This window comes from Trypanosoma cruzi, genomic scaffold (assembly GCF_000209065.1).
Source record: "Trypanosoma cruzi strain CL Brener 1047053516697 genomic scaffold, whole genome shotgun sequence".
NCBI classification, from domain to species: domain Eukaryota; phylum Euglenozoa; class Kinetoplastea; order Trypanosomatida; family Trypanosomatidae; genus Trypanosoma; species Trypanosoma cruzi.
Window position 1 is genome coordinate 71,966 of NW_001849550.1, and position 22,914 is coordinate 94,879.

A 22,914-nucleotide genomic window follows, 5' to 3' on the forward strand; every position below is an offset into this window, starting at 1 on the left:
CCCATACCGAGAGAACACGAGAGCTGCGTCCGAAGATACGTGTTTATCTATTTGTTGAAATTAATTGCCATGTCTGTGGACTTTACGTCAAAGGCGGTGGATCTATTGAAGCGTGCGACTACGCTTGACGAGGCGAAGGAATATGAGGAGGCCTACCGCTGGTACATGGATTCCATTGAAGTTTTTATGACGGCCATAAAGTACGAGAATAAGAATCCGACCAAGAAGGAAATGCTAAAGAATAAGGTGCGTCAAGTTATGGAGCGGGCGAAGATGATCAAGGAGTATTTGGATGGGTCAAAGGAAGGCGACAGCAATGTTGGAAACACAGGCAGCACAGCGCAGAAGACCGCCTCCGCGAGTAAGAAGGCCAAGGAAGAAGAAGAGGACAAGCAACGCATGAGGAATGCACTGGGGGGCGCCATCGTGCGTGTGAAACCCAACGTGAATTGGTCACAAATTGCCGGTCTTGAGGGGGCAAAGGAGGCACTGAAGGAGGCGGTGATTCTACCGGTCCGCTTTCCTCAGCTGTTTACTGGCAATCGCAAGCCATGGAAGGGTATTCTCATGTACGGTCCACCTGGTACCGGCAAGTCGTTTCTTGCAAAGGCCGTGGCAACCGAGGCGGACGGCACATTCCTGAGTGTCAGCAGTGCGGATCTGATGTCTCGATGGTTGGGGGATTCGGAAAAGTTGGTAAGAAACCTGTTCGAAATGGCCCGGGAGGCGTGGAAAACGGACGGGAAACCTGCCATTATATTTATTGATGAGATTGATTCAATGTGCTCTTCCCGGACAGACGGTGAAAACGATGCCCTGCGTCGCATTAAAACGGAGTTTCTGGTGCAAATGCAAGGGGTGGGCCATGAGGATGATGGGGTGCTGGTGCTTGGTGCCACCAACATTCCATGGTCACTTGACAGTGCCGTTCGTCGCCGTTTTGAGCGTCGTATTTACATTCCGCTTCCAGACGTTCAGGCGCGGTATCAGATGTTTAAAATTCATATAGGAGACACTCCACACACTCTAACCGAGAAGGATTGGTACGAATTGGCGCGAATGACGGATAAATACAGCGGCAGCGATATCAATATTGTTGTACGAAACGCCATGATGGAGTGCATTAGATCCGTGCAGGTGGCAACTCACTTCAAGCGTGTGACAGGACCAGATTTGAAGGATCCCACGCGAATGACCAACAACCGTCTGGTGCCCTGCTCACCGGGCGACCCGGAGGGCTTCGCGATGACGGCGCAAGAGATTACGGAGCCTGGGTTGCTGATGCCGCTTCCAGTAACTATGCAGGACTTTGTCAAGGCACTGCGCACCGCCCGTCCTTCTGTTGCGGATGATGATATTACGCAACATCTCAAGTTTACCGAAGAATTTGGACAGGAGGGGTAGTGAGCAGAGGGGACCAGAGTTCTCTTTTATTTTTTTGCTTTTTTCCTTTTTTTTCCTTTTTTTTAAAATTTTTCTTGTTCTTTTATTTCTCTCAACCTTTTCTTTTCTATCCACTCTGCTCTTGGGCCGTTTCTTTGCCGTCGTTGGCTGCGTAACACCCAAAGAGGGACAAAACAGCAGAAACTGGAAAAAGACACGCAGACCAAAAAAAAAAAAAAAAAAAAAAAACGGAAACGAAGGAATGAAACAGAAGGATACAACAAGAACAACGAAGGCGGGATGGCCTCAAAAGAGGTGCGACCGTATTCAAACTTGATGCTGAACGCTCATCCTTTTTTTTTTTTGTTGGCTTTTTCCTTTTTTTCTTTTTTTGTGGCTCTTCCTTTTTGTGTTCGCTGCGTCATCGTTTGATTCTCACGGTTTCCTACGCCTGTAACGCTTTGGTCAGAGCAAAGAACAAGATAAAAGCAACAAAAACATTAACGACGTCAAGTAATCAAATCATGGAAAACCGCCTTCGTGACACGAGCAGGGTTGTCCGTTCTCACGCGGCCCCGCTGAACGAGGTCACCCAGGAGGACCTAAAGGTGGAGCGTCTCCATGGCCGAAAGTACATGAACCCCAGCAAAAAACATGTGATGCGTGAGGAGTTTTCCGACAAGATTGAACATATCATGCACGACCCCCGTCCACAGGAGGGGGTGCACTCGGAACTTCCCGTTTCCATAAGCCCCCTCCTTTGTGAGCTTGCTGCACCCCGTCAGCGTATTCATTTCAATCCACCGGAAACAGTTGTCGGCATTGTCACATGCGGAGGTATTTGCCCCGGCTTGAATGACGTGATTCGTTCCTTGACTCTGACTGCCGTTAACGCATACCGCGTGAAGCGCGTCATTGGCTTCCGATTTGGTTACTGGGGTCTCTCAAAGAAGGGAAGTCACACCGCCATGGAGCTCTACCGTACATCTGTCACAAGCATTCACCGTTACGGAGGAACCATTTTAGGCAGCAGCCGCGGTCCCCAAGACACCAGTGAAATGGTTGACACCCTGGAACGTCTTGGTGTTAACATCCTCTTTACTGTTGGTGGTGATGGCACACAACGTGGTGCTCTTAAGATTGCTGAAGAGGCCAAGAGGCGGGGCGCCAACCTTGCCGTTTTCGGTATTCCCAAGACTATTGACAATGATCTCAGTTTCTCACACCGCACTTTTGGTTTTGAGACGGCAGTAGACAAGGCTGTTGAGGCTGTCCGTGCTGCATATGCGGAAGCTATTTCTCTCAACTACGGTGTTGGCGTCGTGAAGCTCATGGGCCGTGACAGCGGCTTTATTGCAGCAGAAGCAGCTGTGGCAAGTGCCCAGGCAAATATTTGCCTTGTTCCTGAAAATCCTATTTCCGAGGATATCGTAATGGCACTTATCCAACGTCGATTTGAGACCTCCCGCAGCTGTGTCATTATTGTGGCAGAGGGCTTTGGTCAGGACTGGGAAGGGGGCACTGGTGGTCATGATGCCTCGGGCAATAAGAAGCTTACGGATATTGGCGTTGTCCTGACGAAGAGGATACAAGCATGGCTGCGTAAAAATAAAGAGCGTTACCCTAATGGCACAGTGAAATACATTGACCCTTCATACATGATTCGCGCCTGTCCGCCCTCGGCAAATGACGCTCTTTTCTGCGCCACTCTTTCCACACTTGCCATGCACGAGGCTATGGCTGGTGCAACGAACTGTATTATTGCATTGCGTTACAATAGCTATATTCTCGTGCCTATCAAGGTGGCAACCTCGGTTCGTCGTGTGTTGGATCTCCGCGGCCAGCTCTGGCGCCAAGTGCGCGAAATCACTGTTGGCCTGCAGGATGACGTGCGTGCCTTCAAAGAAGCTGAAGTTCGTCGTGAACTGGAGGCCATCAGCCTGGTTCGTGAGCGCCTGATCGGACAACTCTCCAAGCTGTAACGTTGCGCAACGTCCATTCTCAATACGGAAATGGCTTTCCCCAATCGAAATATACACAAGGGGGAGAGAGAGAAGCGGAATGAATGAATGAGGGGGAAAGGGAGTGGAACCTGGTGCCCTCGAGGAAGTAAATAGTGGAAAACATACCAAGAAGCAACCAAATGTATACAAGAAGCAAAAAAAGCAATTAAAGCAGTGGGGTTTTTTGTGGGCGAAGAAGTCGGGCGGGAACGGCAGGTGTTTCATTCAAAAAGGGACGGCCAAATGGAAGGAAAACCAAAATAACCAAAAGGAAAAGACACAAACTGATAAAAAAAAATGAGGAGAATAAAAAAAAAAGACGAAAAAGTTTTACTGGAGTCGCAAAGAGAGGGAAAAGGAGATTATTTTAACAATTTTTTTCTTTTTAATTTCCCTTTGATTTTTTCTTGTTGAGATATATGTATCTGCCTGTTCTCATTGTGCCCTTTGTTTTGTGGCGTGTCGAGGGCACTTTAGATGGAAGACATCTTGCCCTCTCTTCTGCGTCCTTGTCAAAAACGGCACACACGGTAAGCTAAAGTGGAATTTTTTCAACTCTTCACGATATGGCTTCTTTTCTCAGGATGGAGTTACCAGACGAAAGGGCTACGGAAGACAAAGTGTCGTCTATGCATTTATTCCACTAAAAGATAATAGCTAGCATAATTAGACTTTTGCAGGCATATAAAAAGGCTGTCGTAATCGAGTCTTGTGGGAATAGACGATCGAAGAGACAAAGTCTGTGAGGAACTATCTCTTTAACTGATTGATTTTTGAATATTTTCATTTTTTTTTTTTTTTTTGAACTCAACTGGATATGTTGGGCTGGTGATTCGATGGCAGCCGATTTAATGTATAAACTCCGTCAGGCACGCTGCATCTGTGGTGATTGCTCTCAATGGTAATACCGCTTATATACTTTTGTTTTTAATTTTTTAAAGTTCTGGTGTGTGGGATTATGTTTACTGCGTTTGTCCTTTCACTTTTGCTCTCACTGGTTGTTTTTAGGGATTATTGGCATGAGTTTTATAGATGACAATGATTTTGCCGTGGACGAGGAGGATGAGGAAGAGGAGGTAGTCGCTGAATCTTTATCCCGCAGCTTCGAACCCGGAGAGGAGGAGGAGGAGATCTCGGCGGAAGAGGAGGAAGAGGAGGAAGAGGAGAAGGAGGGGACGGAAGAAGAGGAGGAAGAGGCCGAAGAAGATAAGGAAGAAGAGGAGACGGCGGCGAGTGAATTGGATGTCAGTTGCAGCGACGGTAATAATGAAAATACATTGGCGTCAAGTGTGAGGCCAAATCCACAAAAAGTACCAGAAGCTACGACCGTTTTAACCTCTTCTTTTGGCAGCCCGCAGGTCTCCAAAGCCACGGAGGCCCCTGTTCAGAGCAGCCACGTAATATCATCATCATCACCATCATTGACGCCGTTCTTGGGGGTGGAGGGTGCCGGGAAGTCAGAATTGGTTGTTCCGTCTCCAGCGCAGGCCCCAGCCAGGCGGGTGCGGCTGTCGCATCGTTTTCTTGATTTCCCAGGAAAAACGGCGAGTTTGCGTGAGAAACGTCAGCGATGCCTTTCTTTAAGTGAAGAGACGAAAGCAGCGAAGGCGGTGCTGGCGACCTTTGAACTTTCCCTGCCGACAACACGGTTTGATGAACAGTTGGGGAACATTTTGTCGAATTTGTTGTGAAGCCACGCCGGGTGCAAAGCGTGGAAATCCCAAAGAGGGGAGAAGGACTGGAGGGGGGGATACACACACACAGACGGACAAAAAAAAAAGGCGAATATCTTTTTTTGGATGCTGTGGGTGATTGCAAATACACTCCACTTTTTTTATTTGTTTCTCTCATGGGCAATTATGGCTTTTTCTTGTCTCACTTATTTATTTCTGCTTTTGGCTTTCCCACCGCAGTAGGTATATATGTGAATGTTGGGCCGGGATTTCTTGTGTGAAATTCGTTCCATGGACACCGCAAACGTCGTGGAGGATGTACATAATCGGCTTTTAAAGGTTCTCAAGGATGAGTCGGCGCGCCCAACACCCTCAACACACGGTTTATGTCAGTGCTCGGTGTTATTTGGCGCGTTCTGTCGTCGATTGGCGGTGTTAGATGCTTCTGTGGTGAAGGATGCTATCAAATACGTAGAGTCGCTTCGCTCAGAGCTGATTCGTGTAGTTTCTCCTGTTCAGGAGGCGTCATTTTTTGCATATGCGATGGGTGAGATAGAGGCATTTTCAACGATGCGACGTGTTAAATATCGTCAGCGCCTGGATGATCTCACAAAGTCTATTCCCGCGTCTCGGTGGGATGTAGAAAAGATTACCGAAGTTATGAGGGATTTATCTGCAACCTGGTGGCGTCCGGAAAACGTTCGCACCTACCATGAATTGGTCAAACGACCTCGTGATGTTCTCGATGCCAGTAGTGACGGCGTGCCAATGGCGGTGCGTTGGCGTCTTCCGCTGCGAGATCCCATTTCTTTAGGGGCCATAATGATTCCTGCCAGGGGTTCGTTGTGTCGGCACAAGGAGGTCTTTGACATGGCGACTTTTGTGCGCGCCACTCAGCAGACAGTAATGCGTCGGAGGGAAGTTGTGGAGGAAACCGCAAACCCAAGGTGGGTTTCTGGTGGCGAAGAGGAGTTGCCATCGGCGGCGTGTCCTATTTGTGGACGGGCAGCTCCGTTGCACAGCGTACGTGTGGATGAACGTATCATGGAAGCCATCCGCCAACATGCTGCGAAAGGAGGGACTATTTGTTCAGATGACTGTGTCGTGTGGGACGATTCCAGGTGCGCCTATGACGTTGTGGAGTCCCCCACTAGACGTCAATCTGGCGAGAGGTTGGAGGAATTAAAGGAGAGGGAGCCCAACCGTCCGCTACGTGTGGTGCGCATTGAGGGCCACGTGCTTTACGCAGAAGAATGAGGGGTTTTGAGTATATTTATATATATACATATATTGTGGCTGGACCTCTTTCTTTCTGTCTTTTTTTTTTTTTCTTTTGCTTGCATGGAGGCATTTTTCTGCAATTGCTGTGTGCGTATGTCGCTTTACTGTGCCCTCTGCATATCCTCTTCAGCTTTTTTTTTTCTTAACCCTAAGTTTTTTTTTTTTAGTTGTTATTGTAGTTTGCCCGAGTAGAAATTCCTTGCAGGGGACATGAAGAAGAGCATCTCCCTCAAGGAGTTCTCCACGACACCGACTGTTTCATACATGCTAAGTAAAGATGGTCATAACATCGCGGGGGCCCTTGACTGCAACAACGGCAACAACAATGCTCCGCGCCCTGCTGTTTCTCAGGCGGTGAAGGAGGAGAAGATGAGACCAGCGTCAAATGACAGTAGGTCCGACGTTATGTTTGACATGGAGTAGGGAAATATGGAGGTACTCAACGGCACCAGAACACAAAATCAATAATGAAAAAAAGCAAAAATTTAGCAAAATTGAGATTAAACGAGGGACAACGTTTTGCAAAAAGAAAAAAAAAAGGAAAAATAGCAAATAAAAAAAAAAAAAACATAAAATACATATGGAGAGCGGAGCAAGATGTGAGTGTGATAGATGGTTTATAAACGAAGGGCAGAAAAATTGCCGCACTTTGTGTGGCAAGGGGTGAGATACCCGTGTGTGGTGTACATATTCACATGCAAATTAAGAGCCTGAGACAGAATCACACCGCATGAACTGCATTAGGTAAATTTTTTTTTTTTTTGCCTCCTTTTTTTTTTTGTTTTTTTCTTTCATTGAACTCAAATTCTGACTTTTTTTTTCTTTCCGTTTTTTTTGTGTGCGTGCGTAGCGCGGCGGTTTTTATGACGTTCCCTTTCTTTATATATGTGTATTCATATGATTATTACCTTCTCCTTTCTTTTCTTGTGCATGTCTCATTGATTTTTCCCTGTTGTTGTTTTTTTCTTTTTCTTTTTCTTTTTCTTTAATCACGTTTTTTTTTTTTTTTTCTAAACGTTGTATTTTTCTGCCGTGGTGGTGTTGCAAGAGCGGGTGGGGGAGAAATCACAAGGAAGAGGTGGCGGTGTGGGTGAGAGCGTCTATGAGTCGCAATCAGTTTCGGAAGGGTGGTCGTAAGCGGGGGCGTAAGGAGGACAATTGGGCGGCCGATGCGCGTGATCTTTCCACTTTGACAAACGATGCGTTTATTAGTTATTACAAGGGGCACGTTGTGGAAGAAGCGGAGTGGGAAGTGTTCATGGAGGCCCTTCGCCGTGCACTACCCGTAGCTCTTCGTGTACATCCATCCGTTTCAAGTGCAGAGGCCGTTCTTGAGTATCTGAAGTCCCGTCTGAGTAGTGTTTTGCCAATAACTACCATCCCTTTTATTCCTGATGGTGCCGCACTGCAGTGTCCCATCTCTCGTGGGGACCTTAAACGTTCTGTAGAACTGAGGGAATTAAAGAAGGTTATTTCTGCAATGAATGAGGGTGGTTACCTCACACGTCAAGAGACAGTAAGTATGCTGCCTCCAGTGTTACTGCAAGTTCGTCCAGGCCACCGTGTGCTAGACATGTGCGCAGCGCCAGGAAGTAAGACTTCACAGATTCTGGAAGCTCTTATTCCCTCTATGGAGGATGGTGTGGTGGTGGCAAATGACATTAACACCTCGCGGCTTGATGTTCTTCTTCATCAGACGAACCGTTCAGCGGCTGCTCACTCGCATTTGATTGTGACAAGCTACGATGCAACCCAATTTCCTCTATTACCGTCGGAGAGCAAGTTTGATCGCGTGCTGTGCGATGTGATGTGCTCCGGTGACGGTACTTTAAGAAAGTCAATGGATATGTGGCCCCGCTGGAATGTTTTTCAGGGCGCTGAGCTTCACAACACTCAGATTCGGGTACTGTTGCGTGGAATGATGCTTTGCAAGAAGGGTGGCATTGTTGTATACTCTACCTGCAGTCTAAACCCTGTGGAGGACGAGGCTGTTGTGTCGGAGTGCCTTCTCCAGGCTAAGGGTGCCTTTCGATTAATGGATCCCACTTCGCTTGTGCCTGGTCTTGTGGCGGCACCAGGGTTGGACGATTGGTCACTTCTCACAAAAGATCTGAAAGCAAGGCTCCATACATTGCAGGAGGCCCAGGTGTTTGCTGAAACGAGTGCAAGCAATGGAATTTCTTACCGTGCCACCATGTTTCCCAACAAAGCGCGATTGCAGGAGCAAAATATACACTACACCCGACGTGTGTTGCCGCACTTTCAGGATACAGGAGGGTTTTTTGTTGCTGTAATGGAGTGCCTTGAGGAGTATTCCGCTCCTACTGCGACTACCTCCTCTAAAAAGAGCGAGACGTTTAAGTCTGTTTCACCTGCGCTACAGAAGGAGGTGCGGGGTGCCTTGGGTCTTCCTGAGTTTTTTCCAACCGACCAGCTGCTTGTTCGAAATGAAACAGCGCGTGAGCAGAAGATTTATTTTGCAAATAAGGCGGTTTGTGAAATTCTCCCGAGACTGGGACCCCGTGTTGTGCATGTGGGATCCAAGGTCTTTGAATCCTACATGAAGTACAGGAACGATAAGCTTCGGTTTTGTTCTGACGGTGTCGGCGTACTGATCCCTCGACTGCCTTCTTCATTTGTTGTGGAGATTGGCCCGGAGATGCTGCTGCAACTCAGCCAGAGTAAGTTGGGGGAGTCATTGCTTCCCCCTCTTCCACCACATCACAGCTTCGTTTTTAAATGCAACATGGCTATTGTTGGTGCGGTTTATATTGCAGCAGAGAGGGCGTGTCCGTGTCAAATATCTGCAAAGGTGGCTGAATGGCAAGTCGCACTGACCAAGCTGACACTTGGGCAACCGCTGGTAGAGTGCAATGAGGAGGCCGCCGCTGACACGGATCGAGTGGGGGGTGATAAAAACACGGATTAATTGAGGGGAGGGATGAGCGAGTGATACAAAAAAGAGAGACGGGCACCCGAGAGAGAGAGTTTTATAACTTGTAATGTGCCTTCGTTGCGTTTCTAGTGTTCTCACATGCAAAACGGCGAAAAATAATTTCCCACGCTTTTTCTCCGTTTTTTGTTTGGCATTATTATTATTATTAATTGTTGTTGTCGTTGGCCTCACTTTTTTATTAGTTGCATGTAAGTTCCTCTTGGCTTCTTTTTTAAGCGCAGCCGTGAATTTGTAGACGATGGTTTTACTGTGGAGGGAGAATGGTAATAGCATCGTGACAAGGACGGCGAGTGTTTTTCCGCCTGACGTCTTGGATCTTTATTGCTGGCATACGCTTCGCTAATGGGACACACATGTTTTGTGCATGCCCGGAAGGATCGGCGCAGCTTGCGCCACGCAACAACGCAGGTGGTTGCTGGAGTTGTGAGTAAATCGTATTTGGAGAAACTGCTGTTCAGGATGCATCTCTGCTGCAGTTGGCCAAGTTTTGAGTGTATTGGAACAACAAGACGAAAAGAAAGGGTGAATGAGGCGTCTAGTGAATGGGATGTTGAGTCTTCTGAGTTTGCCAAGTCAACGGAGAGAACAATATTTGTTAATAAAAAGGACGATTTGCTCTTTGCATCGTTGATTATGACGGTGTGACGTGAAGCAGTTAGCGGGATTAGACGACGACATGTTGATGGGACATGAAAATGAACATGTCGGGGTGTTTTGCCGCATCACGAGACTGTGAAGAAAGGCAGCAACGGTGTGAATTCTTTTTCGGGACGGTGTTTGGTTTGTTATTCCGCAAGAGTACGACCACTCATTGTGTCTTTGCATGAAGACAGCGAGTTAATGTGATGACGAGTAATATTGCAAATCCTCTGCGGCTTTCTCTTTTTTTTTTTTTTTTTTTTGGCAGGGGCTTTTTTTTTTTTTTTTTTTTTTTTTTGGGAGGGGGGGCTGACTCGGCGATTGCCCATCCTTGAGTCGTGAAGTCTTCTGCGAAAGGCGTGCGTGAGGATAACAACAACAACAATAACAAAAAAGGTAAGGGAGGGCTGCCTGTTTGCTGCGGACGCACACACGGTTTAATAAATCATGGCGGTGTATTCTCAACAGGCGCGAGTGGCGCTGGAGGAAGTACATGACGCCTTTTCTCAGGGTGAAATTGATCGTGCCAAGCTAATTCTTGACGGCATTGACACGTCGAATGAACCCAGCAGAGAGGAGTTGCATGATCTTTTTGCTATCCGTTGCGTGCGTGCTTCCATTGCAGCAATGGGTGGTGAACGATCGGTGGCGAGTATCATGAGGGACACCGTGTCTTACGCGCTGCACCGTCCTGTTTTGCTTTACTTGGAAGGGTTGGCCGCAATGGCAAGCGGTACAAGTCTTCAGACGGCACGTGTGAAGTTTGAGGAGGCGATTCGCGCGGACCGCTACTTTGTTTTGGCGAGACTCGGACTTGCCGCTGTAAGTTATCACATGAAACGTTACAAGAGGTGCTTCTCACACTATCGCGTTGTATTGGAAACACTTGGCAGCTCCTGCCCTCCTATTGTCCGTGTGGGGATGGGGCTTTGCGCATACCACCTGAATCATCTGGACTACGCACAACGATGTCTGGAACGGGCACTAGAAGTTAATGAAGATGATGAATTGGCCCTATTAGTGCTTCTCGTGGTGTTTTTAGACCGTCGCCAAATTCCAAAGGTGATTGAAGTGGCACAGCGTCTACGAGGTATCCTGCCAGAGAATGCCACGGTTCTGCTTAAGGTGGCGGAACTGGTGTACTTCCGCGCCGTGACACAGGATCGGGTAAAGGCATCTGCAAACCCTATCCGCCGTCTGCTCGCGGAGGTGCGTCGTGTGGCCACAGTTGAAGAAAGTGCCATGGCGGATTATCAGGAAGGCCGGCTTTGCCTTGCTCTTGGAGATCTCTCTAACGCCCGTTTACTGCTTGAATCGGCAATGCAGGTTCTCCCCAACCTGCTGGCTGCACGGATTCACTATGCTCGGTTTCTATTGCTCTCGGGAAGAGAAACCGAAGCGGAGCAGTTGTTACTGCGCATTAACAAGGATCACCCAAATCACAAGGAGGTGCTGCAGCTGCTGGCAGTTTACGCCTCTCGTCACGGTCTACACGAGAAGGCATTGGAGTATAGTCGGCGTCTCACGGAGATTGTGGCACCTGGGGATATCCGTTCTTGGTCCATTGCTTCCTGGTGTGCTCGTTTAGATAAAGGGGAGACAAAAAAACTCATGTCGCATCTCGCCCGTATTCGAAAAGAGGTAGGGGAACCCGTATCAATGAAACTAATGGCGAATATAGCGGCTCTGGGTGGGGACACAGAAGCCTTGCAGAGAATAATAGATTGTGAACTTGGGGCCGATTTTTTAGGTGAGCCGAACTTGCCTGTGGTTTATGTACCACTGGTTTTTAATTTGGCACTGTTGCTAGAGGAAACAGATCGCACGAGGGCTCGGCAGCTCTATATATTTCTTGTGAAGCAACACGGTTATTTTCGACCTCCTTACATTCGTCTACATGTGCTTGCAAAGGATGATGGATTTTTAAAGCAGGCTGTTGCCTGGCTTGTTTTGCTGCAGCAGGTTTTACCCGAAGATCCCACCTCGTTAGCGTCCATTGGTGAAATATTCTTTGAAAATGGCCGTGTTGGTGCAGCAATGACGGCACTGCGTTCTGCGAGGGGCCGACCTCTTCCAGTAGCCCTTGCCTTTGGAGCCGCATTTCTTTGGTGCAGCCAGCAGCACGGCAAAGACAATCGTCGTTTTTTGGCCAGTGCCAAGGACCGTTTTGCATTTGTCTTGCGCCGTGACAATGGCAATGTGTTGGCGGCGCATGGCCTTGCTTGTTGTCTTGGGTTGGAGGCGGACTATGATCGTTGTCAGTGCCTATTGGATCGAGTTGGAGAAGTGCGTCCGAACTGTAGCTACGTGCGTCGGCACCATGAAGCGCATATGGCCAATGTGAAGACGCTGAGTGACAGCTTCAAGCAGGCCATTGACTACCTTGAACGTGATCCGCAGCGAACGCCTTTACAGACATCCTCATTGGCATTTTGTTTGGCTTGTGAAAGTCGCTATGAGGAGGCCATTGCGGCGCTGACCACTGTTGTAGCGGAAAATCCTAACCTTCCGCTTCTGCAGTATAATCTTGCTCTTTTGCACTGTGCTGCGTTTGTCTACGCGGTTTCGCACAAGGAGGCGATCACTCCAGAGAAGGCGCGGGATCTTCGCCATTCCCTCGCCACTGGGCTTTCTATGGCATTTGAGTTTATCCGACAAGAGCCACGGTCCCAGGCGATGGCGGTTGCAAAGACGTTTCTCAAGACCGTTTGCGCGTACTGCTTGGATGTGAATGATGGCAGCATCAGCCGACTCATTTTGGTCGGCCAGCGTGATACTATGGAGTACGACCGGCAGTCCAAACTTTGGCAGCGTGTGTATGATGAATTTCAAACGGAGAAGCGGAATGAGGAGGAGCAGCGACAGGCAGAGGCGCGGCAACGCCAGGAGCAGGAGGTTCAGTTGGCCCGTGAGATTCTGGAGGATTTTCGGCGCTCACAGCTTGACCAGCCGACGATTCTTGACGAGGAGATACGCACCCGGCTCGAGGCGTATCGTGCGGAGTTCGGGTCTGCTGCCCCACCCGCTACCGACGATGCAGTGCAGCCAATCGACCCCCTAGGCACCACTTCGACTGCGATCCTTGGCGGCATGAACCTCGAGGAGGACGGTGTGGGGTGGGCGGAAGCCGAAAGGGATGAAGAGGAGAATGATGTAAAGGTAGAAGGGACGGATGTTTCGGCGTGAAGCGATGGCATCGAAGTGGGGTGAATGCGCACAACATGCTCGATTGATGAGAATAAAAACAAAACCAAGCACGAGGAGGGGCAAAGAAAAGGGGTGTAAGAGAAGGAAAGAAAAGCCACACTCACACACAGACTGGAGAAGGAGAAGGAGAGTGAATGCATAAAGAAGGGGGGGAGAAAAAAAAAATTGCTGATGTGATGCCCATCGTGCGAGAGAGTAAATGACTTTTTTCTTGTCCAAAAGGAACAAAGAGAATGAAGGTGGAATACCGTCTTTGTGATGTTAAACTACGTGACTCTTTCTACGGGTAAACAGAGGAAGGAACAAATAACGACGCATGCATGGAAGAAGAAGAAATGAAGGTAAAGGAGTCGGGGTGACGTTGTGACGTGTGGCTCATTTTGGTGCCACTTGGCGCGCGGTGGCATTTCATGCGGGGGTGGGGTGCAGTCACATCCCTTTCCCTTTTTGACCTTTATTTTCCATATATATATATATATATATATATATATATTCCTTTGATTGATTTCTGCTTTTTTTCTTTCTCTGTGTATGCGCGTCTTCTTCTCCTGGCGGGAGTGAATCACCGAGGGGAAGCGGCACACGCCACAGTAATAATATTCCTTTTGCTGCTACCGCCCAAAAGTACCACAGACGGAGAAACACAACAGGGGAAACTTTACCACGTTTTTATTTTTATTTTTATTTTTAGGTGGGTGAGAGTGGGGGAAGAGAAGAAGACGAAACAAAACGAGCAGGAACAAGAAGCGAAAGCCCCACAATGACGCAGTTGAGTGTATATGGCGGCCTCTTCTCTGATCCCCCGCTTATCTCGACAGATGGGGACCCAAAGCGGACGGACCCGTACGACAAAATGGACACCATCCCGTCGCGCTACCTCGGCAAGGGAATGAGTATAGGCCGCAGTGGCACAGGACAAAATGCCGAGGTGTATTTTGACAAGAAGTACCTGACACTTGCCTCTCCTGAACAGAACGGCAATAAAGACTTGGGTGCTTTTGAGGATGCCGACACACGCATGCGTCGAGAAGCAATGGAATCAAAAAAAAAGAACATCTCTGAAAAGGTGTTTCTTTTGCCGTCCTATCCGAAGTGGAGTGATGGCCCAGGCAGTTATTCAGGCTGCTTTCAGGATCGACCGTATCCGTTTATCCTGCCAGGGGAGAATGATAAGAAGTCTCGCCGGCGGAAGAAGGCGGCCGTGACGGAGGTGACTGACAAGAACAAGTCTAGTCTTCCCAACATCAAGACTAATCGAACCAAGAAGGGAACATACGGCGTCCCTGGAACGCTTCTGGACAATCCCAAGTATAATGACAACTGGCGACAGGAAATGGAGAAATTGGATGCTTTGAGGGCAAAGCGGGAGAAAAACGTTCCGCAACCAAAGCCAATGGGTTCACCATTTAAAACTCCAGGCGTTACCCACGACTTTTTAGACGAACTCCACGCCACTGGCGTGTCGGCCGTATATCACTACGAGCCGGTGGAAGAGAAGTCCCCAAAACGCAAAGGGCGTGTCAAATCTCCAGCTGCGGTGGCGGTTTTTACACAGGAGAGACCTATGTCATTTAAACGGACCAAATCTGGTCAAGAAGGCTGCATTGCGGATTTCCCCAACACCTGGATTGACCCTGATGCTTTGGAGAGAGAGAGAAATAAAGGAAAGAAGAAGAACCGAAAGCCAAAGCCAGAATACGTTCCGAGCCCTCCTAAGGGAGCAAGCGGGATCTGGAAGCCGAATTCATTTCCTGAAGCATCGGTTGTACAGTCGTGTCTTCGTCGATTCTACTAGTTCTGCACGGAGCAGGGACATGGAGAGTCTCTTGACATCCAGAACAGAGTCCCATTTTTCTGCTGTCAAACAGAACAAATTCAAAACAACAACAACAAAAGAGAAGTTTACAGAAGAAAACGCGATACCCCCGATGAAGAAGCAAAAAAAAAGAAAAAAATCTAGCGTCCTGTATGGAATGAGCTGCGTGTATTTATACATATTTGAAAAATTTGTCCATGTAAAGAAATAAATGAAAGAGGGGTGGGGTCGCAATGTCTCTCGATGTTATGAAATTTACGCTGTATGCCCACACGTTTGTTGTGGGGTATCTTATTATTATTTATTTATTTATTTTTTTATTCGACTTATCCTGCTTTATTGTATATATTTATGGTTGTATCTGTTAGATATATATATATTTGTGTGTGTGTGTGTGTGACGCTGCCAACTGGGTGCTTTCATTACTGACAGCTGTCAATGATGGCTCTTCTTCTTTTTATTGATTTATTTATTTATGCTTCTGCTTCTCTCTCTTTTTCTTTTTTTTGTCTACACACGTGTTTGTGTGCAACACGCCATTTTTGCGAGGAAAGTCGGTAAAAAAGGAGTCAGAAAAGAACAAGAACGATACAACGCAGTTAACGGCGACGGGAACATTCACAACGCGGGACAGCACGGAGGTCTGAAATACAGGCGGGGAAAAGCAACAAGCAAGAGGGAAATCAAGGAAAAGAAGAAGACAAAGAGTAATAATAAATTGTGCAAATAAAGGTAGCACCGCTAGCCATCGTCACTGACAGTGAAAGGAAGCGCAACAACAACAAAAAAAAAAAAAGGAAGGGAAGGAAAACGGAGAGGAAATCGTAATTAAATCAAATTAAAAAAAACTATATCAGGTGGCTTGTTTTTATTTCTCATGGCGCAGGTGGCAGATGAGTCCAAGGCGATGGCCTCAGAGGTGTTTATGAGCAAGTACCGCAATGTGAAATCAATTGGTAAAGGTAGCTTTGGTGAGGCGGTGTTAGTGCGGTCGAAAACTGATGGAAAGCGTTATGTCGTGAAGGCGATTGAGTCTGCCTCTATGACATCAAAGGAAAAACGAGATGTACAGAATGAGATCCGCATTCTCTCAGCTGTTAACCACCCAAATATCATTCGTTACCACGAACACTTTGAGGACGGGACCCTCATCTTCATTATCATGGAATACGCTGATGGCGGTGACTTGAATTCCCGCATCAAAGAAGCGAAGAAGCAAGATCCGCTTAGGCCATTTGAACCGAAATTGGTCATGTTTTGGTTCCTTCAAATATGTATGGCGCTGAAGTATCTGCACGACAATCATATTCTGCATCGTGACATGAAGACCGCAAACATATTTTTAACGTCCAGAAATGTTGTGAAGTTGGGTGACTTTGGAATCTCAACAGTCTTGCAGAATACCTTGGCCTGTGCGAAGACAGTGTGTGGCACACCGTACTACTTTTCCCCAGAGCTATGCCAGAACAGGCCATACAACAATAAAAGCGATGTGTGGGCACTTGGTGTCGTTCTCTATGAGTTGCTAACACTCCAGCGGCCATTCAATGCCAAGTCGCTAAAAGAGCTTTTGAAGAAAATTCTTGTGGGTCAATATGATCCCATTCCCTCCTCGGTGCCAGGAGAAATGCGAGGTCTTTGTGCGGCACTGTTGCAGGTAAATCCCGTTCAGCGGCCTAGCATAAACAGGATTTTAGAGAGTTCTTTTATACAGGAGTCCTTGAGGAGCTTTAGCGTGGATCTTGAGAAGCAAGCAGAGAAGGACCGAGCAGAATTTGAGGAGAAGCGTCCATATCTTCCTAAGACTACGCCAAAGCCCATCCAAGATAGGCCGAAGGAAGTACCCAAGCCGCCACAAATGAGTGAACGCGAGCAGATGGCGATGTTACGTGGAATGAAAAGGGAAAATATGAAGGCCATGCTTGCAAAGCAGGCTGAGAAAGATTCAACAGCACCGGAATGTGCCAAGGAGGTGGAAAAGGATGAGGGGCATCTTGACGTGGATGACGATGGAGATTACATTGAGCAGAAGAAAGCCATTGTGCAGCAGACGAAGGATATTGTCGGTAATACAAACCTGGGTGGACACCCTGAGGAGTTTGGCGACGGACCGTCCACGAGTTTACCTCAGGTGGACATGATCACGCTTTCCACTGGAGAATCTGTACCAGCGTCAACTGTACGAGGTATTCTTGAGGAACAGATGGGCGCCGAACTTCTAAATAAAGCTGTGGAGCTGTACAACCAACGTATGATGACAAGTGGGCTCTCCAATGCGGAAATACAACAGGAGTTGAATGAGTTGGTTGGACCCGAATATGCACACCATTCCAACGCCATTACGAAACTATGCGTATACGAGGGAAAGGAGAAATTGTAGAGCGGTTATGTTTTACTGTATTAGATAATTTGGAGTTTATAGTTTTGCACTTTTTTTTTTTTTGTTTTTCTAGCCGAGGGAAGACGATTCCAAAAAGAAAAGCGAGAAACAAAATGACAGGAAAAGAGCTGTGGATAAAATTGCGGAGAATGTTTTGTTTTCTCTCTTTTTTTTTTTTTGTGTGTGTGTGTGTTTGTGTGTGTTTGGCTTTTTTATATTATTATTATTATTATTATTATTATTACTATCATTCAGCGTAACATTAAACCGAATGTTATCTGCAGCGTACGAGGATTTGCCACGGCTAGCGGTGTTTTTAGGGTCCTTCTTATTTAGCCTTTTTTTTTTCTTTTGCGTTCCCTGCTTCTTGTCCTTTTTTTTTTTTTTTTTACTTCGAGCCTCCTATTGTCACAATTTTCTGCAGAAGCAATGCCGCGTGCCACGGCTGTGTGTGTGTGTGTGGCCATGGGGCGGGTGCTGGGAGGTCTTCTGCATGGAAAAAAAAGGAAAAAAAAAAAACACCGCCCGAAGCGATTGAAAGACACACACACAAAGAAAAATAAATAATAATAATAATAAAGGCGAAAAAAAAAAAGGTGGACAAATACGAAAAAAATAAAAAAATATATACATGCATACATAAATATTATATAGAGAAAGGCAGAGAAAAGAAAAAAAGGAGGGGAGGGGAGCGGCCAAAGGTGAAAGCTGGAGAGGTGAAGGATGTGTGAGTTTGTCGCGCTTATGAACGTGAGGATAAATTCTATCGTTCCGTTTTGTGGAAATGCCGGGTGGGGTAAGGGAGGAGTCAGGTGCTGGGATGCGTGTAGATGTATCTGTCTGTTTGTCTGTCCGTCGTAATGGATAGGTGCGATCCGTTCTGGACTTAGACGGCCGTGCAGAAAGGCCCCGTTGTTAGTAGTATTATATTGTATATATGCATGTGCGTATATATTTTGCATTGCTTTTTTTCATTTATTATTATTATTATTATTATTATTATTATTATTATTATTATTATTATTATTATTATTATTATTATTATTATTATTATTATTTTGCTTGCAACTGAGAGGTTGCTTCTAGAGTCAATAAAAGGAAAGGAATAAAATAATAAGACGAAAGATAACGATGCGTGAAAGGCCACGTTTGACTATTCGACGAGGCCGCGGAGGGGCACCGTATTTTCGGGAGCCGTCGTCAGGAATGACTGAGCCACGGTTAATATCGCCGCATAACACGTCGAACACCACCGGCACCGGCATCAACACACACTCTCGATCACCGAGAAGTCTGCCGGTGAATGGAATACACTCGTACTGGAAGCGCATTGCAGGAATTGCAAAGGAGACATTCAGTGGACTGTTGCATCTCTCGAATAGTGTGCCAACCAACCAAAATATGAGCACTGCCGGCGAGGTAGTTGGGGCATCATCTCTCCCCCATCAGGGCTCTCCCTCAGTTCATGAGGTGCCCACAAATACCGCCTCATCGGCGGTAGAGGCATCACGTCGAGGCTATCAATCCGTCGATACAAGTCTCACTGTGCCAGAGCGACCAACTACCCTCCATGAAACCACCTTTCCCGATGCGTCACCGCCCTCACAACCAATGCCATCACAGTCCCTGTCAATACCACTGCAGTCCACACCGCAGATTGTATACAACTTTTATTATATGAATGGCGGTATCCCGACAAGTCTACCAGTCGCACCAACCCCGTCACTGCAACCGGAATTCATCACTCGTTCGTCGCCTGCATGGAACAGGGCAAGTATTTTGGCTCGTCGCCCCGTCGCATTGAAGCGCGAGCGTGAAAGACAAGATGTATTGGCTCCGGTTGGACGTATGTCGCATTTGGAAAGGTTTGCCGGCTCATCTGCTCATCCGATTAATGATAGTGGTAATACATTTCCATCTTCAAATATCAGCTACAGGACCTCTTTAAACACAAGTTTCTCTGGTGAGACGACGGCAAAGAGGGTGTCCACTGACAATTACATTATGCAAGATACACGCAACAAGAAAATTAATACTTCGATTGAAAAAAAAACAATGGAGAAAATGCTCCCGCCTTCAGGCCAAGGTCCCAATCAAGGGAACTCTGCGGGCTCTGGTGGCTTTGTGAGGAGCGGTCCACCGGCCGTGATTCCCGAGGATGATGGTTTTGCACCGAATGCCGGAAGCGATGATGAAAGCCCAAAGAAGCCTTCAATCGCCTCGGCGCCCCCCAAGCCATTTTCTCTGGGCACTGGGTCACTGTCAGCAAAACCCGCACCTGGCACAGGATCCAATTCTGCGCCCGTTGCCCCGTCGAACCCTTTCAGCTTCGGTAACAGCAGTGGCGGCGCGGCTCCAGCTGACAAGTCCGCTGCACCGTCGAATTCCTTTGGTGTCGTTGTCAGTAATGGGTTGACTGTGCAGGGCGGGAACTCTGCGGGCTCTGGTGGCTTTGTGAGGAGCGGTCCACCGGCCGTGATTCCCGAGGATGATGGTTTTGCACCGAATGCCGGAAGCGATGATGAAGGCCCAAAGAAGCCTTCAATCGCCTCGGCGCCCCCCAAGCCATTTTCTCTGGGCACTGGGTCACTGTCAGCAAAACCCGCACCTGGCACAGGATCCAATTCTGCGCCCGTTGCCCCGTCGAACCCTTTCAGCTTCGGTAACAGCAGTGGCGGCGCGGCTCCAGCTGACAAGCCCGCTGCACCGTCGAACCCTTTCAGCTTCGGTAACAGCAGTGGCGGCGCGGCTCCAGCTGACAAGCCCGCTGCACCGTCGAACCCTTTCAGCTTTGGTAACAGCAGTGGCGGCGCGGCTCCAGCTGACAAGCCCGCTGCACCGTCGAACCCTTTCAGCTTCGGTAACAGCAGTGGCGGCGCGGCTCCAGCTGACAAGCCCGCTGCACCGTCGAACCCTTTCAGCTTTGGTAACAGCAGTGGCGGCGCGGCTCCAGCTGACAAGTCCGCTGCACCGTCGAACCCTTTCAGCTTCGGTAACAGCAGTGGCGGCGCGGCTCCAGCTGACAAGCCCGCTGCACCGTCGAACCCTTTCAGCTTTGGTAACAGTAGTAGTGGTGGCGTGTTTTCAAAGAATTTGTTTGGTTCTTCTGCCCCTGATGGAGTGTTTAAGAGCTCACTGGGGAAATAGGTGTTTTTTTGTGTAGCGTAAAGCTTGCATGAGACGATGACGAGAATTTGGGTTGGCAGGATTGTTTTGCGTGGTTTTTGCTGTTGTATGTGAATTCTGGGATGACTCTTGCCTCGTGATTATTTTTTTTTCGCGTTTTAAGTCTTGATAGAAATATTTTTTAGACTGCGGAAGTTTATTTGATGCTTTCAGCTGCTGCCCGCCGTGAGGAAATTCAAAAAAAGATCGAGTTGCTCCGTCAGGAGCGGGAAAGAGAGAAGCAAGCCTTTGATGAACTTGCTTTGAGGGATGATGGTATGACACCCTCACAGATAGCTGAAGCTGCACGAAGGAAGGCAATGGAGGAGGTGCCGACGAGTCTACAAGTTGGCGGCACAACCATTTCTGTTGGGGATTATGTAGAAACAATTGATGATCCACATGCTCTACTTGTGGCAGAAAACGGGATTTTTGTTCCTGATCCAGTGAAACAGGTGTATTTGGGGGAGAGAGGTAAGATAACCTGCATCCTGCCCTCGTTTCAGGAGAAATCGGCTGTAGAAATTGTTTTTGCCGATGGCGCCTCAAAAGTATTTTTGACTGAATGTCTCTTACTGGGGAAAAAGTCAAGGCCGAAGAAAAGTTCTGCACCAAAGGTGTCACACAAGGCGGTCTACTTTGACGCGGAAGATCTGCATGTACCGGAGTTTGTGCCACCAGCGAAGCCCGAGGCTCTTCTACAACCCTCATGGAGCAACATTAATATACCTTCCCGCAAACCCAAAGCAATGCTGGAGAATTCGAAGCCAAGTAAACCGCCAACCATTCCTACTGATACTACTACTACTACGGCTACTCTTGATGTTACGAAGGCGACAACGACTTTGGTGCCATCGGTAGAGAGAAAGGACAGCAATGCAGGGGAGGAAACTTTCAGAGAGCAACCAAAGACGAATTTCTTATTTGTTTCAAATGGGGCTCCGTCCGCGTCTTATGTGATGCGAATGGATTCTGAGACATTAGGTTCTCACGCAAAGACGGATCAAAGCATCGGTCTTGTGAAGGAAGTGCTTTCAGAACGACAACGACGAAAAGTATCTGCAAGGGAAGGATTGGGAAGCCCAATAGATTTTGACGCGCCAGCTGCAGTGCCACTGATTGGTCGGGGTGAGCGGGACAATCTTCTGAAGACCCCTCGCGTAGATCCCATCACATACAAGCCTTCAAAAAAATGGAAGGGCTTCTTGGCAAACGGCAATAGTGACAGTGCAATACCGACAAGGTGCCCTGCAGGCTACAGAGCACGATTTTCCACTAGCGACAAAAATACAAAGATTCCGAGAGTTGACGGCAAACAGTGTATGGTGGCAGGCGTGCTTCCACAGCAAAAAAAATTGAAGTTTAATTTGGTTGCCTTCCCAAAAGGCATGAGCAAACTGGAGCCGGTGCTTTCGATGTTAACGGATAAGCTGAACTGGAGACCCCTGGGCCAAACGGCAAAACGACTGTTTACCAGAGAAGGAGTAGAGATTATGGAATTTGATGCCATTCGGAACGGGATGTCTTTTTTGGTGACGCCCGGCCATGCTTACACTCCGGAGCCCGTAGCAAAAACCAAATTGAACAACACGACGCCAACAACGGTACTAAAAGCAACGGGAACCCTTGCAGTTGGAAGACATTCTCGACCCACTTCAGCCCCAACCGCGGCAGACGCCCTTGCGGTTCATAATATAAATTTGGAGCCTCAACAGGCACCTGTGAAGGAAACAAATTCTTTGCCCTTGCCATCACAACTCCCAAAATCATCTTACACCCTCAGCGCCCATAAAGGTCGACAAAGAGCTTCAGAAAAAGGCATTGCAAAACCCATTTCTGTGCGGGTCTTTTCAAACGGGGAGTATGGTGATTGCCATTATGATCCTTTTCCATTCCGTACGGTAACTCTTCGCCCTATTCACAAGACGATACGCGCAGTTGTAAACACAATTGAACGTGAGCTGGAGTGGAACTCTCTGGGAAAGAAAGTAGAAACGTTGTATGATGCCACTGGTAGCGAGATCACGTCGATCGAGGAGCTGGTTGATGGGCAGTCCATTGTGGCGTCGTCAGGTGATCGCTTTGTGATTCCCCACCCGAACAGTGTATTGCACCAGGATGTGATGAGGGTTTTGGGAAATTCTAATGTAACACCTATTTTTACCAGTGGTCACCCAAAAAAATTTTGAGCGGCAGATGAAATTTGAAGAAATTCTTGGAAGAAGTCCGAAGGATTGTTTCTTCGTTTTTTTTTTGTTTTGTTTTTATTGTTGCTTGTTTGTTTTGTGGGACGATTTTTTTTTTTTTTTTTTTGTGTGTGTCTGTATTGTTGGCGTTTGTGCTTGAAACACGGGTTTTATTCTTGTGCTAGGCGCTCTCTGCGCCTCTAGAGGTTTGGAAGGCTCTGAGGG

General features: G+C 47.7%; 11 protein-coding genes across 11 annotated transcripts, besides 25 other annotated features; all 11 read left to right on the forward strand.

The window, feature by feature from the left end:
- Positions 1–15,752: part of a sequence feature (heterozygous, non-Esmeraldo-like haplotype) that runs on past the window's edge.
- Tc00.1047053508153.330 (katanin-like protein, putative) lies at positions 70–1,404 on the forward strand (the record flags this gene model as incomplete). The annotated part of the gene is made up of 1 exon (XM_816987.1): positions 70–1,404. The coding sequence occupies one exon, from the start codon at positions 70–72 to the stop codon at positions 1,402–1,404; it is 1,335 nt and encodes a 444-aa protein (XP_822080.1).
- Positions 1,424–1,512: a sequence feature (T-rich).
- Positions 1,609–1,632: a microsatellite.
- Positions 1,737–1,792: a sequence feature (T-rich).
- On the forward strand, positions 1,908–3,365 carry Tc00.1047053508153.340 (6-phospho-1-fructokinase, putative; the record flags this gene model as incomplete). Its single annotated transcript, XM_816960.1, has 1 exon — positions 1,908–3,365. The coding sequence occupies one exon, from the start codon at positions 1,908–1,910 to the stop codon at positions 3,363–3,365; it is 1,458 nt and encodes a 485-aa protein (XP_822053.1).
- Positions 3,634–3,713: a sequence feature (A-rich).
- Positions 4,406–5,077, forward strand: Tc00.1047053508153.350 (hypothetical protein, conserved; the record flags this gene model as incomplete). The annotated part of the gene is made up of 1 exon (XM_816962.1): positions 4,406–5,077. One exon carries the CDS (start codon positions 4,406–4,408, stop codon positions 5,075–5,077), a length of 672 nt encoding a protein of 223 aa, XP_822055.1.
- Positions 4,502–4,609: a sequence feature (GA-rich).
- Tc00.1047053508153.360 (hypothetical protein, conserved) lies at positions 5,315–6,316 on the forward strand (the record flags this gene model as incomplete). Its single annotated transcript, XM_816963.1, has 1 exon — positions 5,315–6,316. One exon carries the CDS (start codon positions 5,315–5,317, stop codon positions 6,314–6,316), a length of 1,002 nt encoding a protein of 333 aa, XP_822056.1.
- Positions 6,363–6,398: a sequence feature (CT-rich).
- Tc00.1047053508153.364 (hypothetical protein, conserved) lies at positions 6,551–6,763 on the forward strand (the record flags this gene model as incomplete). Its single annotated transcript, XM_817031.1, has 1 exon — positions 6,551–6,763. One exon carries the CDS (start codon positions 6,551–6,553, stop codon positions 6,761–6,763), a length of 213 nt encoding a protein of 70 aa, XP_822124.1.
- Positions 6,864–6,908: a sequence feature (A-rich).
- Positions 7,090–7,132: a sequence feature (T-rich).
- Positions 7,299–7,350: a sequence feature (T-rich).
- Positions 7,443–9,269, forward strand: Tc00.1047053508153.370 (hypothetical protein, conserved; the record flags this gene model as incomplete). The annotated part of the gene is made up of 1 exon (XM_816964.1): positions 7,443–9,269. The coding sequence occupies one exon, from the start codon at positions 7,443–7,445 to the stop codon at positions 9,267–9,269; it is 1,827 nt and encodes a 608-aa protein (XP_822057.1).
- Positions 10,173–10,233: a microsatellite.
- On the forward strand, positions 10,383–13,121 carry Tc00.1047053508153.380 (hypothetical protein, conserved; the record flags this gene model as incomplete). Its single annotated transcript, XM_816965.1, has 1 exon — positions 10,383–13,121. The coding sequence occupies one exon, from the start codon at positions 10,383–10,385 to the stop codon at positions 13,119–13,121; it is 2,739 nt and encodes a 912-aa protein (XP_822058.1).
- Positions 13,606–13,635: a microsatellite.
- Positions 13,809–13,832: a microsatellite.
- Positions 13,903–14,937, forward strand: Tc00.1047053508153.390 (hypothetical protein, conserved; the record flags this gene model as incomplete). Its single annotated transcript, XM_816966.1, has 1 exon — positions 13,903–14,937. The coding sequence occupies one exon, from the start codon at positions 13,903–13,905 to the stop codon at positions 14,935–14,937; it is 1,035 nt and encodes a 344-aa protein (XP_822059.1).
- Positions 15,256–15,280: a microsatellite.
- Positions 15,721–15,780: a sequence feature (GA-rich).
- Positions 15,753–18,841: a sequence feature (haploid, Esmeraldo-like haplotype).
- On the forward strand, positions 15,836–17,338 carry Tc00.1047053508153.400 (serine/threonine protein kinase, putative; the record flags this gene model as incomplete). The annotated part of the gene is made up of 1 exon (XM_816967.1): positions 15,836–17,338. The coding sequence occupies one exon, from the start codon at positions 15,836–15,838 to the stop codon at positions 17,336–17,338; it is 1,503 nt and encodes a 500-aa protein (XP_822060.1).
- Positions 17,517–17,541: a microsatellite.
- Positions 17,554–17,590: a microsatellite.
- Positions 17,677–17,728: a sequence feature (T-rich).
- Positions 17,836–17,962: a sequence feature (A-rich).
- Positions 18,314–18,396: a microsatellite.
- Positions 18,470–20,485, forward strand: Tc00.1047053508153.410 (hypothetical protein, conserved; the record flags this gene model as incomplete). The annotated part of the gene is made up of 1 exon (XM_816968.1): positions 18,470–20,485. The coding sequence occupies one exon, from the start codon at positions 18,470–18,472 to the stop codon at positions 20,483–20,485; it is 2,016 nt and encodes a 671-aa protein (XP_822061.1).
- Positions 18,842–21,352: a sequence feature (heterozygous, non-Esmeraldo-like haplotype).
- On the forward strand, positions 20,668–22,692 carry Tc00.1047053508153.420 (hypothetical protein, conserved; the record flags this gene model as incomplete). Its single annotated transcript, XM_816969.1, has 1 exon — positions 20,668–22,692. One exon carries the CDS (start codon positions 20,668–20,670, stop codon positions 22,690–22,692), a length of 2,025 nt encoding a protein of 674 aa, XP_822062.1.
- Positions 21,353–21,983: a sequence feature (areas merged during assembly that could not be assigned to a particular haplotype. This can correspond to areas where the two haplotypes were merged or to regions with more than two copies in the genome that were merged during assembly.).
- Positions 21,984–22,914: part of a sequence feature (heterozygous, non-Esmeraldo-like haplotype) that runs on past the window's edge.
- Positions 22,738–22,847: a sequence feature (T-rich).